Below are 22019 nucleotides of genomic sequence, written 5' to 3'. Positions count from 1 at the left end.
GTATAAATCTATTCTACCATCCTGAGTGAAACATTTAAAACATACAAAAATAACGTTTTTATAACGTAATGAACGTTGCCAAAACATTGTTCAAACGTATTTTGTTAGCTATGTAGTCTCTATGATATTTAGTTCCCTTGATAGGAGTCTAGTTCCAACCCTCTCAAAGTTGATCAAAAAATGTTTATGTTAAGATCAGAAGAAATATTTAAGAGCCCATTTACAGGCTGACGACTGGAGAAAATAAGATGACATCTTCAGAATGACATAACCACGTCATTAGACTATTCTTGTACTGCGCGTTCGCTCAATTAGAAGAATGCCACCACAATTTGTACGAATGTAATATAGCTACAGATTAGATCTATAACATCTACGAAATCCAAGATACTACAGTAGGCTAGGTACTGTATATCACATGAAATTAAATGTATACATACGTTCTGCCTGAACCTGGACGAAGTAGCCCAACGTGAGAGCCATCGTCTGAGAGTCCACCATGTTTAGGGTTTTAGCCGCAGAGGTGCCTGTTATAGGAGAACCATCTATTTGTACGTAGTAGGTCATTTCAGCGGGATTCTTCGGACCAGGAAGTCGCCGGATGCTGACCATCTGTATGAGACACAGACACTTTGTGTCCTTTTTTCCAAAATATTTCATTTATAATGTTAGCGCACTTGCCTTGTGCAAAAATTGTGTAATTTGACTTTACATTTGCAATGTCACATAACAGACAGACGTGTTGGCGATGGCACACCTGGACTGTGTAATCGGCCATGGTTGCGGCTCTCCTGAAGCGAAGGCCGTGTCGACTTGCCACCAGAAAGAGTTCGGCCAGCCTTTGCTCCATTAGGCTAGCGAAGCTCTGATAACTCCCCTCAAGAGAAGAGCTGTCAACGTCCTGAATTACTGGAGACACAGAGAGAGCAAGGTGACATACAGAACTTACCATTCTGACCCTTTAAATCTAAAAAACGGCAATTACCGCAGAATTGACCTTAGTGTAGAGCATTCTTAGTTCTAACAGGGACAAAAGTGGAGAAGGGAAAGAGACAGCAGGGCTAGCTAAGGTAACGGAAAGAACATTATGTACAAGAGCCTCTCCTTAAAGCTAGAAATAGCTTTTTCACACTCGATATTCCGATCCAGTGTGATCTCTCCAAATCAGTTGATGGGGGCAACTAAATAATACATCGATACTTCTCCACAAGGAGAAAAAGGCTCTCTGTATTTAAAAGAGAAAAAATACACCGGCAGGACTTAATCACGTAACACATGCTGACAAATAGCTGAAGCGTTGAGGTAATTACCTGTGATTACCCAGTAATCTCTGGTTGCTAGTGAAGTGTTAAGGTTATGGTACTCTAGAGCTGTGAAAAAAGAGGTGAAGATAGAAATTGTCAAACGAGGCTGTTCAAGAAATAATTTTATTTGAGTAGATTATTAATATTATTATATGAATATTAATTGTTTAGATTAAAATTCAAGTCAAATTTAAAGGGAAAATATTTATTTTGGGTACTGTGACACTGTTTTACATAAAGGGACGATTCCTCAAAAACGAAAGGTTTATCACCAATTGCTGTTCAATAGTTCCATATCTGGTTTACTTTCTCTTTATCATGATACACAAGCAGAGTTTGTGAATCAGATCTAGTGGATGTCCGAGTTGTTTTTTAATGAAAGTGAATGGGGACTGGAGCTGGCCCTGGTCACCAACCACTTTCATTGCATGATAAATAGTAGTTTGAATATTCAGCTTGATAACAGAGACAGTAATACAGCTGGGAAACAAGATGAGGGTGTAAATAAGGGCTGCAAGATATATTGAAATGATTGAAATATCACAAATGTGCATATTGCAGTATGCATATAACAATGGTTTGCAATAACTAAAAGATTTCAATACTAAAAATCCTATTTTTCCTTAATATCATGCAGTTCTAATGTACAGTACATGTTCACAAAAGGTTTCATTTTGTGTGAACCATTCCCTTTCATAATTTATCATCACTTTTTTAAATAAAAAAAATACAACAAATATTAAACAAATATGCACAAATATTCAATGTACAGTAGTCTCCCACCAAATGAGGTCATAAAAAAATTATGCATAATAATTATAAAAGCATTACCATAATCCTGCTTAAGTTTAATTTTTCATGTATATATTTGTTTAGTTTACCTCGTTACCACAGCAAATTAACTACCAGTGCTGGGTGTAACTAGTTACTAAGTAATTAGTTACTGTATTTTAATGACTTTCCCCTTAAAAAGGTAAAGTAAGGGATTACTCTATTACTCTGTTTATAATTTAATTACAGTTACTTCGGATGTAATTGAACTAAATACTGTGTAATGTATACAATAATGGAATTGACATCAAAATTCCAAGTCTAACTTTAAAATGCGTGCATTAATGTATCTTTCTCACATTTGTAATACTTTAGTCAGTTAATAAGAATACTTTATGTAGTTTTATATGATTTATTTGAATGAATGAAGAGTCGTTTCGTGTCTATCCCTGAATCGCTTAGCTAATCAAGGTTGATGAAGAATATAGAAAGTAATTAGTAATAAGTATTTAAATACATTTGGAGAGCGTAATTTGTACTGAAATCTAATTACACTATTGAATGTGTAATAAGTAACTTGTAATTAATTACTTTTTAAGAGTAACTTACCCAACACTGTTAACTCCCCGTAAGTATTTGTCATTGGACTACCCATTTAAAATATATCTAATTAATTTATATGATAAAATTCTAATTGTATGCTTCTCTGCAAACCGAAGATCATTGGAAGATTAATCAAAACTGCTCTACTTCAAGAAAAATAAAATGTATCAGATTCAAACAGAAATAAACATAAACGACTTTATTAACTAACATGTAAACGCAAGCAGTGCGGGGACTGTACTGTAAATACAACATCAAACAGAAAACATTAGCAGGAACTTACGCTCAGCGATGATCAGTGGGGGGAAAAAGAGAAAGTAGCCCACCAGCTCGGCAGTCAGCTGGTTTAGCAGGCCGCTAGCAGCGGTACCGTTCAGAGGAGCGCTGCCATTCCACACTATATACACCAGAGTAACTGCCAATGAATTCCCAGTCTGATATGTGTTCAGAATCTGTCCAAAAACACAAGCAAACTATAAATCCAAGTCCAAAAAACTAATCCTCAGAGGGGACGGCGTTATCAGTTCTCTGAAGGTAAGTCATTTATCAAAATTAGTTTACAAGTTCAAATGAACAACTACCTCAACTGAAAGTGTCCCGTAAGAGTCCTCCACTTTCTCCTGTGCCTCAGCGAACACATTTTCCAACCGCTGCTCCATCATTTGGATGAAACCGCAAGACTTGATGTTATCGGATGGCCCGACAAACCTAAGAACTTTATAGAAATAATACAAGGAGTTATAACAAAAATAGATGTAACATGTTAGGTCCAGCTGTTGGATTAAAATGTGATGTTACAGTAGTCCTTGTTGGATTGTTAGTCCATAAAACAATAAATAAAACAACTAGACATTCAACATTTAGATTTTCTTCACAACACACACTCGATGCAAATAATGAAAAAATGAATCTCACCTGTTTTGAGTTGCAGGTGGACACCAAGGCTGGGCATCCAGGGGGATATTGGTTTGGGGATGGCCAAAACCACAGGAACATACTCTCTGATGTTATCCAATAGCTTGTCAAAGCCATAAAACGACAAGGTGTCCATAACAACAGACGTTATGATCACGGTGTTCCCTCTCAAGACATAGTAGCCCACAGTCACATTAGAAGGGGTGCAGATATCTTTTTCTAACTAGAAAGATCATGCAAAATTAAAATCAGTCATAATTATTTGATATATACAGTACATAGATGCTATTGAATGACTGCCATTATTCGAAAATATAACAACTCTAAAATCCAGCCTAAAGTAGCATAATTCAATTCATGAGATTAGGAGCATTAAAGGAGTCACAGCGATTAAAAATGCTGTAAATGATATTATATCATATATTTTAAGATAGATCTACAATTTCATTTATAACAGTGAAATGAATGCATTTTTTATTTTGCACAAAAAATACAAAACAAATTGTCTACTTTAAATTTTTACATGGCCTTTGTCAGTTAAAGGTGCTGTGTGTAATGTTTTTGGAGGATCTATTGACAGAAATGCACTATAATATACATAACTATGTGTTCAGAGGTTTATAAAGACCTTACATTGAAGCGTTATGTTTTTATTACCGTAGAATGAGATATTTATATCTACATACAGTACACCACGGGTCCCCTTACATCGAATTCGGCATGTTGTTTCTACAGTAGCCCTAAACGGACAAACTGCTCTACAGAGCGCGTTTCGTAGATAAGTTTTATCTCCTTCGGCAAAGAAGTGAAAGCGTGACAACATCTTTGTCCTGTTGTCAGCCACCGTAGCGCTCCGAAAGCGAGGGGTGGAGTGAGCCATTGGTTGCAATTCGCAACCTCACCACTAGATGCCGCTAAATGTCATACACTGGACCTTTAATTTGAAAGATATCTTTAGATAAGATTAAATTTTAAGAAAAGACTTGGTTTTCCAAGTCAGGGTCAGTCTATTACATGGCCCTTTGGAAAACTAGATTCTCATTGGTCATTCTTACTAAACTCTCGACCGTTATGTCTTTTACTTAAATATCTTCTATATTCTTCTTTTATAATAATATCATCATATTAAAATGATGTAAAATCAATACTTCAAGGTTTAAAGTTATTTATCAAGTAGCTGTGTAAGCAAAGTGCTTGTGTTGACTACAGTAAAATTCACACTGGTGTAAACAAAGTCCATATTTTATGAGTTTCTCTTGTTATTATACGCCTCGATGAATTCGACACGCTTTCATTACCAATTCCTGGGTTGAATTATTATTAAAGTGCCAGATCCCCACAAATGCTCTTACTGGCTTTGTTTGTGGTTAAGCGCTTGAAGCGCACTTTAATACAAATACCACATGAATAAATTTGATCATATTGAGCCAAGCCGATCGACCATCCCCTGTTCTTCCGCATGAACCCACACACCCTGTGTTCGTGTGCAGATGGTGATTGTGTTGTCACCTACAGAGTCTGTAATGATACAGAATCCTTGATGTGATGGACAGATGAGGAGGAGGAGGAGAAAGGCAGAGAAAGAGTGGCAGACGAATATGTAAACCGGACGGATGTCATGTCGATTCACTCGCCACTGGTTATAATAGACACTTTCATCTCTTTACCTTTCATACATTTAAAGAGACAGTTCGCCGCAATCTATTTTCTTCTACTCGCCCTCACGACTTTCTTTTTCTGTAAAAGGTAAATTTAGCAGAATCTACTAATCTGCCAGTTTTACTAAACAATTAGAATGAATGGGGACTGGAGGTTTCAAGATTGAAAAATAACGCAAAATTACCACAGAAATCATAAATAGGACTCATCTGTCTTATCAAGTTATGTAACAGCTTCGGGTAAAACACAGACCCACATTTAAGTCATTAAACTGTATACATCACGTTTATGATGAGTTTAGTTTCATTTTTTAAATCCCCATTCAGTAAACTGAACAACCCATACATTCTTCAGAATAAAACAGTACATAAAACAAACGATAACAAACGTCACGTTTGAATGAACTATCCCCCCTTTCAATTTGTCTTTATGGATGTCTTAGCTCTCCTCATTACCCCGTCTCTGCTGTTACCATGATATTGAATCTTTATTTGCAGTGTATGAGGTACCAAGCAACAGTGCTGTGCTATTTATGGACAAGCCGCCCTGACAGACAGGCAAGCGAATGCTCCTTAGGCTTTAAACCAAGTGTTTCATAAGACAGGCTGATTTCGGTGCTTGAAAACAAAGACAAATATTCCATACAGTTTAATGCAAGCTAAACGTACTGCAGCAACTACACAAGCTTTAAGTTGTTCTATCAAAAACAACAGTTCCCATAATAAAATTGGACAATTCCCAGCAGACTGTGTTCCAAGGACTGTGATTATCTCTTTGCTACCAAAGGCATTATTGTAGTTAAGGGTAAGAGCTGAAAAAAGGAGAAATGTGTCTTTTTTGTGAGTCAAGACATACTGTATTTTACTGCGTTTCCAATGGCAACGAACTGTTCCGCTTCATTCTTATGATTATTTTTTTAATTCTCATTTCGTCTTGCACACAAGGGTTGGAAAGGCGTATTAGCACACGACTCACAACTGCTTCAATAGTATGTATACTTCATATATGCTTCGCACGCTGCTTTCCCATAATGCAATTTGACCTCTCTATTTCAGTGTGATGGATGACATAAAAACAACATCTGACGTCCAATCATCATGTACCGAGACGCGACATGCAAGAAACACGCAATGCAAACCTGAACACGGATGTTGCTGTCGTTGAACGCTCTCTGTAGCGCCTGCGTGAAGCCTTTAGACAGGTTCTGTCTCATTCCGTTTTCTAGCCTGTTTCGTCTCATCTGGATGGACAATACTGGTGGCAGAATGACAAAACACACACATGACGTTCATGATTTTTCAAGCTGCAGAAAACAGCACAGAACCCATGAGAGGAGATCATGTCTGTAAACATGTCTGTTTGTGAGGAACATATGCTGGTTTCAGTGCAGTGCATGTGATGTTATTGTAGTATTTCAGAGAGAAAGATGGAAAATTACCGAAATTTGCATTAGTTAAAACTTGAAGTAATATATCAAGTTTTATATTAGGCTCTGTTCAAGTCAGCTAAACATTATCTTAATATCAAATGTCTAAATGTTTAAAGGGGTGATATGACACGGCTAAAACGAATATTATCGTTTGTTTTAGATGTAATGCAATGAGACACGATTTAAGGTTCAAAAACGCTGTATCTCCTCTTTGCCCCGCCTCTCTGAAACGCACAGATTTTTTACAAAGCTCATAGCTCTGAAAAGCGAGGTGTGCTATGATTGGCCAGTTAACCAGTGCGTAGTGATTGGTCAAATACTGTCGACTTAAACGTACATTTGACTTATTCTGACAAAAAGTCTAACTGTATTTGGCCTATACTTGTACTCAATCTTTCAATCAAGATATACTTAAAAGTATACGTTATCATTCTAAGTATACTTGTCTTGTAGTTGTGTTTACTCAGAGTATACTTTACAGTGTACTTAAAAAAATGTGCTACAAATATTGAACTAGTAATCTATCAGTATACCTATAGGTTTACTTGTAGTATAGTTGCAGTACAGACAAATAAAGTTGTAAACTAGTTGTGTACTTAATGTTTAATACAGTTACACTTCAAGCATACTTACAACTAAGAAGTGGGACAATTTTGTCCTAAGTAGTATTGTAATAGTACCCGATATTACACATGTATACTACTAATACACTGAGTAGTATATAAGTAGTATACTAAGCAATATACTTATTATAAAGAGTACATTAAAATATACTTAAAACTTTGCTTAAGTATACCTAATAAAATGACCTTGAAGTACACTTACAGTATTTGTGGTGAGGGATGTCTAAATGTATTACTCCTGTTTCATATTGTTTACAAACAAATATATTTATGTAACAGCAAAATGTTGTTCTGTGTTTACATTCAATTAAAAAAAAAAAGTTAACTTGTCTTCAAACTGAGAATTTTTACACTAGGTAAACAGAAGCCTCACCTGTTTTTACCCATAATCTTTCAGTCACATTACAAGACAAAACCGAGCTGTCGGTTGGAGGAGTGCTCGGTTCCACCGTTGTGCTTCCAGAGGTAGATAATGTGATGGTTTGAGGAGGGCTTGTTGTTGTTGTGGGTGCTAAGGTGGTTGTGGTGGTCGGTGCTACTTTTGTGGTGGTGGTGGTGGGCGGAGTCGTGGTAGTGGTGGTGGTTGTGGTTGTAGGTGGTTCCGTCTCGGCCGTCGTCATTTTGGTGGTTGTGGTGGTCGGCGCGGCAGTCACGACCTCTTTCACCGTGGAAACTATGGTGGGCGGAGTCAAAGTCAGTGATGTCACAGCTGAGGGCGTGACAGTTGTGACGGTCACCGTGGTGAGCTGGAGACTTTCACCGAACACAGTGTGGGAGTTGCTTAGTGTCGACGCGACAGTCGGGCCATTTCCAGAGCTTTCAGGAGAGGTGACGTTAAGCAGTGAAGAGGAAACGGAGACGGAAGTTGTCGCATTGTGAGAGGGACGTCGCATTGTGAGATTGTCGGTGAGAGGGGCGTCCATCTCTGGCAGGGTCGTGAAAGAGGATAGTGGGGCGGTGGGCAGATCAGGGTTCCTGGGGAATTCGCCGAGGGTCCCGTCTAAAAGCAGAGAACAGACAGAGTGAGCAACCTCGAGAAGAGGAAGTGAGATCACACATTGAGGTCACAGGATTGACACATAGGACACATGCATTCTCAATACACAGGCTTGGTCCTAATGTACATTAAAGGGATGACTGAAGCTGTAATGATGACCTGATGTGAGAAAACACGTGTGGATGATAAGAATGAGGATGACAAACAAACACAACGACCTTGAAAACGATGACGATGAAGAAGAAATGATGATGGAGGGATCACCACAACATCGAGTCAGCAAAGTGCCTGTGAAGAAACCCTTTAAAATACGTGAATGATCACTCTTTAAGACGTTTGTACACAGCGTGTATTTCATACACCTTGTGGTACCTGAGCTAGTGGTCAAGACACTGTTGATTTTCTGTGCTGGGGACTGGGGCTTCGGCATTCTGTCGGCCGGCTCCCCGGGGGACTTTTGATTGGTGCGATTGTCACTGTTGCCGGGTGGGGAGGGCAGAGAATGCACCAGCGCCTGAGGCAGTGTCTCTGCAACCTGCAGGGTCTGCACTGAGGAGAACACAGGCTGCTCCCTCGCGCTGTCTGCCCCTGCTGGTGGGGAGTGTAACTGCGAGGCAAAATCTTCCTCCAGCGGTGCTGTAGATACAGTGATGTTTGGAGGTCCGGTTGGATGCTGGGAAGGGCTGAGGGGGTGTCCTGATGCTTCAAGCCTTCCATCATCTAGAGATGAGAAAAAGATGCAAATGGTACAAATGAATACTTACCATTTTGGTCTTATATGGCCCTTACAAGTTTTTCTGGTTTAGTAAAACCATAGTAACCATAAATTTACTATGGTCTCACCACAGTCCGTCATTATAGTTTTTATACCAGTTTGTGTTGTTTTTTGTGCATTTTACACAGAAGACGTTTTTCTATTCTGCTGAACCATTTTTATATTGTTTTCTATGTAAACACGCTCTAGACGGACGTGTTTAAAATGCCTGCGTCTTGCGCCGTTTGCAGCGTATCTCACATAAGCACCATGGTTTTAAGACAAGTTGAAATCATTTCAATTTTTACGCACGCTCATCAATGTCAGTTCCACAGCAGTTGACCAATCAGAAGACACCGAAGGCGGGACAAGTGTCGCAAGCTTTTGTTTACAATGGCAAGTTGGCATATGGCAATTCTGTTATCAAAAGAGTGCCACGAGACCCTCGCGGTTTGCGAGACTGCTCTTGTAAAATATGTGACGCCAAGGGGCCTTTGAAACGTCCGTGCCCAGGGCACATCAAAGTCATAATCCGTCCCTGGCTTTAATGTGTAATTTTATTATTATTAGTTTATTTATTTGTATATTTATTGTATATTCAATATAGTTTTATTTCAGGTTTAGTTTAGTTTTTTTATTTTTCGTTAACAATTTTAGCGCCTCAACTTAAACTTATTTCAGTTCGTTGCTAAGGCAACACTTCTAATTTTCATTTAGTTTTTTCAAAAAACATTTAGGTCAACATTTTATTTTATTTCAATGAACCGAAATGTTTTAATAATTTTAGTAAAACATAATAATCTTGAACACAATACCTAAATGTTAACCATTGTATTTACAGTAAAACAATGGTAATAAAAATGGTAATCAATTTGCAATAAAAAACATTATAACTACACATTTACTAGAATTTTACTAAGGTGAAGAAACCCAAAGGAAAGCAAAACAAATGAGATCTCAGGATTTCTTCTATACAACAATGAGAACAAATTGATATATATATATATTTTTAAATATTTATTTTTGGCATTTTTTTGCCTTTATTTGATAGAGAGAGTGACTCTTTTCAGAGAGGACAGGAAGCGAAGTGAGATGAGAGAGAGGGGGTAGGATCGGGAAAGGACCACGAGCCAGGATTCGAACTCGGGTCGGCCAGGATGCGCACCAGCGCCACATGTCGGAGCACGAACCACTCGACCACCTGGCTCCGCCACAAATTGTTATTTTTAACAGACCGTGTTAATCTTACATGTGTCTCCTTTATAGAGATTTAGAAGAGAGATAAATATAATTTCTCAGGATATGCTCAGATACCAACATCCGCAACTCAAAATAAAAAATTTCAATATGAACTCAAACAATTCTCATTAAAGTCCCTGTGAACCGGAAGTTGCGATCGTTTTTTACTAAAAAACAGTGGGTGTGGCTTGTGTTTTTCACTGCCAATTTATTGGATTTATAAAAACAGCCATTGCTTTTTTAAATGGAACTGGCAGCAGACTGACAGTTAAAGGGGAGGAGTTGACGGATGCTCCGCCCAAGCCGTCTAATTTACGTCATTTGAGATGGATAGTCACTAGAGGGCGGAAGTGCATTTTCAGATTTTAACAGAAGATTATGAGGGCACATTAATTTAAAAAAGAAAATGACCCATTGGTAAGATGTTGACAATAAACACTGTAATATTTCATGAAAAAATATAAATTGTAATTTTTTATTTCACTGGGACTTTAAAAAGAACTAATAATCAGCCCTATGCTAACTTTACAGCTCTGTAGTTTTTACTATATATAAATAATTGTCTTATTTGTACTGAGCATCTCTGAGCAATAAAACGTTCTCTAGAAATGCACTGTAGAAAATCTGCTAAAGAATTTATAGAGCCAAGCAAGATTTCAATGTTTTGGTTTCTTAGTACCCAACAGCTTGCATTCTACGTATTGAGCTGGTGAACCTAATGGCACACACTGTTATTTACATAAGCATTAATGATAATGCATTGTATTAAATTGCTCTCAAGGTATTTGAGACAGAGATGGAAACAGAGAGAGCAAAAAAGGCAAGCGCCTGCGGCACCCCAGCACATTTCTAATTTGGTCCTGCGGCTAAAGGATTTATGATTAATGACCACAAGTCACTAAACTGTATGACTCTGTCCATGTTACGCTCCCCCAGATAAAGTAAAGTAAAAGCCTGTAAAGGTCGATTAATCATGATATTAATCATCTCCCAACGGCTCGTCAACACTCACGGTTAGCAATCTAGAAAACATCCGCCGTGATTTTCTTTTCTGAAACGTTGAGCGAACTAAATAATTCAGAGTCATCCGTGAGAGTGATGTTATTACAGGGTGACTTCACGCAAGTGCGTTTAAATATTCTTTACTTATCCTCCCTCATGTCTATGTGTGTGCGCAGGTTCTGCGGTCACGTTGAATTCCTCTCCTCCAACAGATAACCACCTGCTCTGACAGTTACAACATATGGGATTGTCCTGATTAACAGGCAGCGAGAGAGAAGATGAGATCTTGGGCGAATGGGATCTGGATGCAGATCCAACCCAGCGCCCTATCGATGCACTTCCTCTGAACAGGACGACAAGGCTCGCTGATGGCTTTGTACACTTAAGTGCTCACTGCCAGGTCCTGAAGATTTAAGCACCCACGACGAGTTCAGAAACAGGTCATGTGACTCCAATACGAGCCAATCAAACTCTACTGCCAGGCAGACCGGAGCGAGCTGATTGGAAGTGTGATAAATGCAGAGAGGCCTCATCCATCACTGTTTTCAAGTGCACTGTCTCCAATGGTCCTCGTATGGTTCTACATATGGGTGCTTTCTCATCAGTGATATCAAATGTTCAAAACGAAAGACTTTTTTATAGGGGGGACCGTGCCCTCCAGTAATGTAACTGATGATCAGAGGGTTAGAAACACATGGACGTTCTTCATTATGAAAGACAGGTGGTGCAGGGGGCTGATGGGTAACAGGCCAAAGCCTTTGAAGCCCACGAGGGAGTGTGGGTAACTGAAGCATGGAGTCACACCATTTCAGCAGGACAGATCCGTGTCCGTGGTCTATTCATAGGTTCCATCTGCTTTTGTTGAATCTTGTTGTGGTGGCAATGGGCAAAGCAACAGCATCATTACATTTATCATAAAGAACTAGCAAATGGTGTTTTGTAGCTCAACTGGGAGTGTGTGAAGCTTGCAAGTTGCAACACCAAGATCATGGGTTTGACCTTACAGTGCATAAATACAAATAAAAGTGATTTACAAAAAAAAATATTTTGTGATCTTAAAGGGATACTCCACCCAAAAATGAAAATTCTCTCATGAATCCCCCCCAAAGTTGTTCCAGATCTGTATAAATGCCGTTGTTCTGTTGAACACAAAGAAAGATATTTGGAAAAATGTAAGCAACTGACATTTATGAGGCACCATTGACTACCATAGTAGGAAAAAGTCAAAGGTGCCCTAGAACTGTTTGATTTCCTAAATTCTTCAAAATATATTTGATTAAAAAAAACACGATACAATAGTTTTTTGATAGTCAATGATGTCCCAGAAATGTCAGTTGCTAACATTTTTCCAAATATCTATGTGTTCAACAGAACAAAGAAATTTAAACAGATTTGGAACAACTTGAGGGTGAGTAAATGATGACAGAATTTTCATTTTTGGGTGAACTAACACTTTAAAAATAATTTAATTTGAAAGGAAATTGATTCTATATTTGAAATGACTTTTGTGGACAAAAATGTAATTGTGAAAAACATAACTTCTTTAATTGGAAAAGGCAGCCAACGAGAGCCCAGCATACATGGAAACTAAGAATATTCTTAAAAACAAGAATAAATAAGTGATCCTAAACTTTTGAACGGTAGTGAATGCCGCTTCAGAGCAAAATGCAAATGTAAGTGATGTGCTATAAATGAAAAAAAGTTGGGGTTATTTTCAACCCAGCATTGGGTCAAAAAGGGACAAACCGAACCGCTGGGTTGTAAATGAACCTATAGTGGGTTTTTTCAACCCAAAATGCTGGCTTGTTTTAACCATTGTTGGGTCAAAAGTAAACATTTCAAGGTTAATTTAACCCAGCGGTTGGGTTCGTGCCTTTTTTTTCTAACCATGCTGGGTCATTTTGTTAGTAAGGAAAACCTTAACTTACACAAGTGGTTTTGCTTTTAAATCACGTTTCCGTAAACCTGTGGCATACTTCATATTTTCACCATCATAAAATGACACAGTAAAGCAGATTACAGTCTCAATGCGCTATGAAGCAGATTAAATGCTTTGCAATGGGATGCTGTCCAAATGAACACCCATCGACCTCTAGGAGAAGAGGATGCACTTATATGATGCCATGATGTTATTATATAAAAAAAGGCTGGAACTTCCCATTTTCTTTGCATGTAATGGACGATTTTTGTTTTAGATTTATAAGAAATCAATAAAGTAGATTCATAACTGAACAGAGTCAAAAATAAAAATGTTAAAAAATGTGGAGATAAAAATGTGGATATTACAGCAGCAAATCTCTTACAATAATGTGGTGTTACTACAGTATGGCTGAAAATCTTGTGCTGTGGTTCTCACTGTACCTTCTTAAAGAATACAAAATTGAACCAATATAACAATGCCCTGTGGATAGCAAAACAGCCACAAGCTGCCAACAACTAAATTAACAAAAAAAGAAACAATTGACTCCTATTTCAACAATTTGGGCAGGGCTAAGAACGACCAAACTTAATTGAGCCAATGCAACGCCATCGGTCTGGGTATTCTTGTTTATATTTCAGTTCTATTCCTGGAAATTCTCCAGTCGTTCGGACACCCGAGAACGTACAAACGGGGACACTAGCGAACAGATAGCCTTGCTGTGCCCTTTAGATGAAACTAGAAAAGCATAGTACATCAGTTCCTTTTCTCCTAAAAGGAAGAAGCATCATCATAATATATGAACAGCCGGTGTAACAACAACACCTATGGGCCTTACTTTAACTAAGCAACAACCCACATCCAAGTGTATTTTAAAAACGCCGTGAGCAAGAAAATTAGAGCCATGGCGGACGCACACATCCCACACACGCTAACACCAGGCCTGTTTTTAGATGAGGCCAGGGATAAACTGTAGAGGAAAGGAACAGAGAGATCCTGGCGGGATGTTGCAGAAGCAGCAGTGGCTGGCAGATTTGAGATTTGAGCTGCATTAACGTTTATACTTCAGCTGATGGCTATCTGTGTTTTTAGAGGCGATGAACGCAGGCACACCTGCTGAGAACGCTGGGATGGCGAGCGCTGCAGAGTCCATCTTAATAGATAAATAATTCAAGTGCTTGGTAAGCACCCAAGTCCTGTGTCTAAAAGCAGCCTGACATGGCCGGAATCTAAATTGATGGTATTTAACTTCCAGGTTCAGTCAAACATAAAAAAGACTAATGGAGACCTCACATGCACAACTGTTTTGGCCATGCAATGGTAAATAAAGGGACAGTTCATCCAAAAATAAAACTTCTGTCATTTCATTTATCTACCCTCATGAAGTTTAAAATCTGTATGTGACTCTTTCTTCTGTGGAACACATAAGAAGATATTTTGAGAAATGCCTCAGGTTTTATGTCCATACAATGGAAGTCAATGGGGGGCAATGACGTTCAGTTACCAACATTCTTCGAAATATCTTCTTTTGTGTTTGACAGTAGAAAGTAAGTAATACAGGTTTGGAATGACACAAGGATGAGCAAAAGACAAAATCATTTTCTTTTTTTGGGGTTGACCTATTGTTTTAAGGGCAGTCTCTTACTATTGGCTCTTACTATGTACTGTATATTAGCCTTAAAGGAATAGTTCACCTTCAAAATGAAAATTCTGTCGTCATTTACTCGCCCTGTTGTCATTTTAAACCTGTGTGATTTTCTTTCTTCTGCAACACACAAAAGAAGATATTCAACGGTTTTCTGTTACCAACATTTTTCTGCAGAAGAAAGGAAGTCATGCAGGTTTGAAATGACAAGAGGGAATGTAAATAATGACATCATTTTCATTTTGAAGGTGAACTATTCCAATTGTTTTTTAAAACATAGACAACAATTCACATTTATAAGATACAAGCATTTAAACTTATACTTCCGACAATAAACATCCACTGTTTTTATGACATCATTCTGCACGTGAGTTTCTTTAGACTGTGAGATAAACTAAATACATGATCATCATAATTTTTTTCTTTGGAAGTCAGACATTTTCTAGTCCATTTACCTCATGTTTAAAAATAACAATCCTGAAGATTGAGCCATTGAGCTGCTGTAATCATAAAAGCTGTAGCTCAGATCAGCTGAACGGATGATGCCATGAATTATTGACTAAGATACAAACATAGATCTGATTAAAATAACAGCCTGTACCCATCCGGCCTCTCCAACTGATGAGGCAAACACCATCACACATCTGGGTAAGCATCACTGAGCAGCGCCTGATTGGCTGAAATGTGTCATGTGACTTCCTTGCAGGGCTCTCTGTAGGTCATGCAGTCCCAGCCGAGTCTGATCAAACAGTATAAGACCGCTCAATGAAACTCTAGCTAGGATTGAGAAAAGGATGTGATAAAGACTTTAAATGCAGTTGGCAATTTTGCAACATCATTTACAAATATAACATATTTATGAATTTTAGAAACAAAATGAGATGAGCCTGCAGTGATCTACGCTGTGTTTATTCTGACTCAAAATGAAATTAGCCATCAGACGCCGAGCTCTCAACAAGCCGACACAGCAAATGTGAAACACCGCAACCCCTCATGCTACCTTTCCATCAATCGTCCTAACTGCATGTGTCTCCTCAGCCTCCTGCGCAAACCCGCGGGCTGCGGTGAATTACTGAATTGATGCCTTCGCGTGTTTGTTTTACTTTCCTTGCCTCTCACCGCGTTAAGCAACTGTCAGATCTAGTTAGTTTCAGCTCCGGAATTGACTAGAAGACTGGAAGTGAAATTTTCCAAAGAGGGGGGAAAATTCCTTACTCCCGTATTCTCTTCCAGCACGCGTTGGAATATTCAGGAGTTTGTGTTTGAAACCTTTAATGCACTTGACTGGAGAGCCTCAGGGGCGAGGCGGGGTATTGCAAACCCCATTAATAGTGAAAGAGCGCCTGACGTTTCTTTCCGACCCGTACGCTTTCGTTCGCACCCTCTCGGGGGTAACTCACAAAGAATTAATTGCATTTTATAAAAACATATTTTCTACTTGTGCCATTTGCATTGTTTTTAGCATTTAATTAGCTAAAGAAACTATTATGTAAGTGACATTGAAAGAATTTGATCTTGAAAGTACAATGAAGACTTAAAGGGACAGTTCACCCAAAAATGAAAATTCTGTCATCATTTACTCACCCTCCTGTCATTTCAAACCTGTATGACTTTCTTTCTTCTGACGAACACAAAAGAAGATATTTTAAAGAATGTTGGTAACCGAACAATGGCGGTACGCATTGGCTCGCATTGGATTTGTGTCCATACAATAGAAGTGAATGGGTCCCGCCATTGTTTGGTTACCAACATTCTTCAAAATATCTTCTTTTGTGTTCTGCAGAAGAAAGTCATACCAGTTTGAAATGGCACAAGGGTGAGTAAATGATGACAGAATTTTCATTTATGGGTGAGCTATCCCTTTAATTCAAATAACAGCATACTTAGCAACACAATTTTAGGTGGACAGTAAATAAATCACAGCCTTTCTTGCTGAAACGCATCCCAAGATTCCACACCGAATCTGCTCTGTATCTTTTCCAGTTTTCCACACCATCTTTAATCTTCAAGCCAAGCCGACCTCCAGGGAACGGAGCAGAGCGCATCCTCAAAATATGCATTTCGCACACAAACCAAACGCACGGGGCTTTAGCGCTCAAGCGTAGTAAACATGACATGGCCACATAACATCATCCAATTCTTTAAACACACCATCTCTTTCCCTAAGGGATTTTTAGGGTAAAGCTGGATGTTGTTGGTGACGGTCAGGGTTTGACAAGGACACAGCTCATTATGCAAGTCCAGCGAAAGCTGTTTTTTCAGAAAGCTCGGTTTTCTAATGAGCACCTTGCCATGTTCCAATTCAAGGTGTGAATATGAAGTTGAGCGCTTGTATTTTAAGGCAGGAAGGAAACATTTGCAATTAAATAAAATGAGATGTAAAACAGGAATCGGCAATTACATCAACGCGATAAACACGTTCCACTGATTTAATTACGTAAGCCATTCCACCGGATTATGCGAACGTCTAATTAGCGTGGAATAATTCCAGAACGTTCGATGGAACGTTTTGACAATGTTTCAAACACAAAAACGACACTACAATTAACCAGAAACACTCAATGAATGAGTGAAATGAGGACACAGCTTTTGATCAGGCCCAACAGAAAAACAGACACCAGCCGCAGAAATGAGCACAGCTGAGCCCGTCTAGCTTCAAATCAGACCTAACGTTTCATAAACTACGAACATTGCAAAACAAGAATTAAATTGCCAACGTTCACAATAATGCATCCTAATACAAGACACCCCCCTCGAGTCTCTGCTGACCCTTTAATGCTCCTTCTTCTTTCCCAAAACCAGATTAGCCCCCCCCGGCACAAACCTTGTTTCATAAGCCTGAGGAAATTTTCAGGTGCGCGCTCCCACACAATTTCATTACCGTCTCCCTGAATGGTGTATTAATCTGACAGGGGTCAACTTCAATCCGGCGTTCTTAGCAAAATAGATAAAAGCGAGGCAGCGAAACGGAAGGACGATACAACAATACGTCCACCCGTCGACAAACAAAGATTAAACGAAACATATTTGCTTGTCGTCAGTCTTGGCAAAAGACGACGGCAGCGTTTTAGGGAGACGGTTGGTATCAGATGGTTGGATCCAAGTATTAGCTCGGTGCAAAATGACTGGCTTGTGTTGAAGCAGATGTCCGAATAGAACGCAAGAGCTTGATAAAGCTGTATAACAAATGCAGAACTTAATGATGTTATGCAATAAATATGTCTGATTAGATTTCTCACATTCTCTTTAATTGTGAATGTCAAATTACAACAAAAAAAAAGAAAATGTAGCAGTAGATCTTATGATATATGCAAATGATGCAAGATTAAATCTGGTTCGCAACAATTACAGACATCATCTCCTGTTGTCTCTGCACTCATCATATCAATAAAGCTGTATAACAAATACAGATCACATTACGCAATAACCACAGACGAATCAGTTTTACAGGGTTTTTTCTGCAGTTTTGGATGCGATCTTTAAATAATGAGATTTTGAGAATGAAGCGCAGCAGGTCTATAGTTTAATAATCCGAGTCTAAACAACAACTGACAAAAAAAGAGATTCTGTACCTTCCTGCAAGTATGACAATGTAAACGAGTGTAAATTGAATAGCATGCAATACAGGAGTTTGGATACGGAGTTTGCTTTCTAATCATCATCTAATAAAATGCTAAGAAACAATTTCATACACTCTGACTACCAAACATATTTAATCTACAGGCCAAATCATAAAACAGAAAAGATGGTGGGATCTGATTGAAGTCATTAATCTCTGGAGATGGGCTGTTTGCTAAAGGCTTGTCAAAGCCGTGTACAGAGCATCCATCAAAAAGACACACTTACAGCTATTGGTCTCATAACTGCCATGCAGAATTGATTATTCCAGAAAATATGCAAAATAACAATCTGTTTTAAACAGTCAGCATTAGCTACGTAAAGGCTACAACTGAACGCCAGCCCTGGATAAACATAATTATCAAAGGTTTGTTATAATGGCATAGGAATATTAACATTATGAAATGAAGTTGGTTATATGGAGACTGCATCCTCACTGCTGAAGATCTGCAATAAAGTCTATACACACACACACACACACACACACGCACACGCGCACACACACGCACACACGTGCACACACACGCACACACACACACACAATGTGCCAAAAGAAAAAAAAACGTGTTTCTGGTAATAGTGTGTGAGCGTCTCGAAACAGACAAATCAACTTTCACACAGACAGTTCCTCTAATGAAGCATGGAATTCTGGGAAATGAGAACATGTCAGCTGTGAAAACGATCACATGCAGAACAGCTGTTTTGGCAGACATCAGTAGATAATGAAAAAGTTCAGGGCTCAGGTAAGAATGAAAAAGGTATTGCAAATTATTAGCTTTCTAAAATACTTAACTGACTATTTACAAATAAATTAAAGTGATAGTTCACCCCAAAATGTTAGTTCACTATATAGTTCACTCTTATCTTTTTAAACCCGTTTGACTTTCTTTCTTCTGCAAAATATAAAGTAAGATATTTTGAAGAATGTTGTTAACCGAACAACGGCGGTACCCATTCACTTCTATTGTATGGACACATAAACAATGGAAGTGAATGGGTACCGCCGTTGTTTGGTTACCAACATTCTTTTGTAACGACTAGTCGGCTGTACATAACCTCTTATGTAAAGAACAAAATGTCCGGTAAAATACTTAAAACTACACCACGTCTACTGGTCAAACAACAAATAACAGAATTGTAACTAAGCTTATGCACAGCCACAGACACATTCCGAGCTCTTAAAAAGGTTTGAAATGCCGAAAATTCAGGTGACATTCAGTGGCAGGCAAGCAAGCGGATGTCAAACTGGTTTGTTAACATCACCGTAGTAAGCTCATCGCTATTCTTATCAATATTTTACAGCAACATCATAATTGTTTAATCTCTATAAACTCTTTACCGTAAATCATATTAATGGCAGTATGAACGATGTAGAAACGTTCCCTCTTTGCAGCACATGGCTTTGAATCAAAGATTTGCTGTCGTGATCGCTTTCTTAAATGCAATTTTCCTCTAGAGAGTGAACAGATGGGTTTTCCAAATGATGCTTCGAATGTTTTAAAGGGCGAGACTGACAGCCCCACGTTTTTAAAATCAATAAGGAATGAGCATCACAGACTCCTCAAGTAACATCTTTTTCTTTAACAGCAATAATTACACATTAGGGGATGGAGGAGACATGAGCTAATGTCAACTCCGTTAAAACTTGGCTTGGCTTCCTGTCGAAAACCACCTTTCTATATGACAGGTGGCAAAACATCCTCATAATAAAGCGCAGATCCCGTCGCGCAATGTTTAGCTAATAACCGAATCCAGTCACTCCGGGGCCACAAAAAGGCCTTTGGAAAATCAAACCAAGCAGTTCATCACTGTCACTCTGCTAATACACTCACTCTTTCCACTCCGGTTAAAAAAAATGAAGATCAGTTCCCATGGAAACATAGCACAGCAGGCTCCTGTTGACTAGCAGGAGCATCACTGTAGGGGCATTGAGGAGAGATGCCTCATCCTAGGCGAGCCACAAGTGTATCTGGCCGGTCGCCACGAAACCGGTTCAAAGCCAGCGAGGACAATGGCGGTTTTATGAATGAGAAGGCACAGCTCCTTACCTCTGTGTATTAAGCACGGTGGTCCAGACCTCCATGTTGACATGTTCTAAAGCTAGAATTACATCAGATTAGTACCATGTATTTGTGTAATCTGCCTTTTTGATATCTGTGTTCGAGTTGTTTTGAGAGGCATATATTGCCTAGAATTGATTTGCTGTAGTAAATTGCGCAAACGAAATACTTTGTATTAAATGCAGTTCAAATCTTCAGGCAATTGCTTATAATCTTTAGCGCACTTTTCCTTCTCTGGAGAACCCAAGCGTATTAAAAGTGCCATATTGTTGTACATTTAGGACAAGATACAGTACATGCTTGAAATACAGATGGCAACTATCGTCGATTTAATGTTGAGCATAACCAATTTAACATTGATTCAACATTAAATCAATCATCTTTGCTATCCGTGGGCTGCAGGGGGGAAATCATAATGTTACAGCAGAAATGACACATTATCATCTCAAAAGATGACCAAACCCAACAATACAGTTCCTCAAAAGCCACAACTAATTCCTGTGAAACAAACGGGATCAAGTTATACACGAATAACAGAAACAGGCCTTTAGGTTGGTTTGTTTTGGTATGTGGCGCGTGCAACAATAACGCATTCACTTCGGTTCACTTCTGGATAACATCTGTAGGTTCACGGAACATTTTTGGTAACGTCTATGGGTAACGTATAAAGCAGTGGTTCTCAAACTTTTTCGTTGTAAGGCCCCCTTCGTGTAGAGCGCATCGCTTTGCGGCCCCCCAAATAAAGACTTATAATCTTAAATTTAACATTTTTATTTAAACAAAAACATATTAGGTTGTTGAAATGCTGAAACATCAATTCTTTTGTCTGGTGGTCTTATTTTTCTGATGTTTGATTGCATAAAATCTATGATCAGTTTCTATATTTCATAAAATGCCACAAAATCTGTGGCCCCCTGGATCCATCTCGGGCCCCCCCAGGGGCCACGGCCCCCAGTTTGAGAACTACTGGTATAAAGAAACCTAAAACGAATGTTATTTAACGTTTAAGAACGAAAAATGAACGCTAGCGTAACGTTCCGAGTTGGCTGGGAGTCTATTATTATCTATAAGTGGCTTGTGTGTAAGCAATACACAAAAGCAAAGCAATAAGATAAATAATTCATGTTCTACTCCGTAAAACACTATAATAGGCATACACAAGCCAGATAATGTACTGTACCCTTATTATAATGTCTGCATTAAAAGCACTGAAGAACAACATAATAGATTCCAGTGTTGACACCTAGCGTGTCCTTGCTTTCAACAACAATGACAGCTGCCTTAAGAAACTATGCGAATTTCGTATAAATGTATATTCCCTCAGCAATCGCGCGCTTTCTTGTTGGTGCGCAAAATCACCCAGAACTGGAAATGGGTAAAAATGGCTGAGTAGCGGACACACAGCACCGGGACTGCAGCAATGCCCTGACCACACGTCACATGCTGTTTATACACAAGTGCTGTATGTAGTGGCTACCTGTT

At 38.8% G+C, this 22019-nt stretch overlaps 1 protein-coding gene across 6 annotated transcripts in view; it reads right to left on the bottom strand.

The window, feature by feature from the left end:
* The window catches only part of kiaa1549la (KIAA1549-like a), a 38219-nt gene that overhangs the window by 15202 nt on the left and 998 nt on the right, over positions 1–22019 (bottom strand). For 4 of the 6 annotated variants that reach the window (XM_057329754.1, XM_057329756.1, XM_057329755.1 and 1 more), the window contains exons 2-10: positions 8674–9021; positions 7678–8304; positions 6391–6506; positions 3594–3816; positions 3260–3393; positions 2962–3130; positions 1311–1370; positions 758–909; positions 441–639 (exon numbers count right to left, since the gene is read on the bottom strand). In XM_057329754.1, the coding sequence (XP_057185737.1) occupies positions 441–639; positions 758–909; positions 1311–1370; positions 2962–3130; positions 3260–3393; positions 3594–3816; positions 6391–6506; positions 7678–8304; positions 8674–9021 (2028 nt within the window). The remainder of the gene's footprint in view (positions 1–440; positions 640–757; positions 910–1310; positions 1371–2961; positions 3131–3259; positions 3394–3593; positions 3817–6390; positions 6507–7677; positions 8305–8673; positions 9022–22019) is intronic. The other 2 variants (XM_057329758.1, XM_057329760.1) reach the window with 1 other exon arrangement.

This window comes from Triplophysa rosa, linkage group LG3, assembly GCF_024868665.1.
Source record: "Triplophysa rosa linkage group LG3, Trosa_1v2, whole genome shotgun sequence".
Taxonomy (NCBI): domain Eukaryota; kingdom Metazoa; phylum Chordata; class Actinopteri; order Cypriniformes; family Nemacheilidae; genus Triplophysa; species Triplophysa rosa.
The sequence above is the reverse complement of the archived record's forward strand: the minus strand, read 5'-3'. Positions and strand labels throughout refer to the sequence as shown.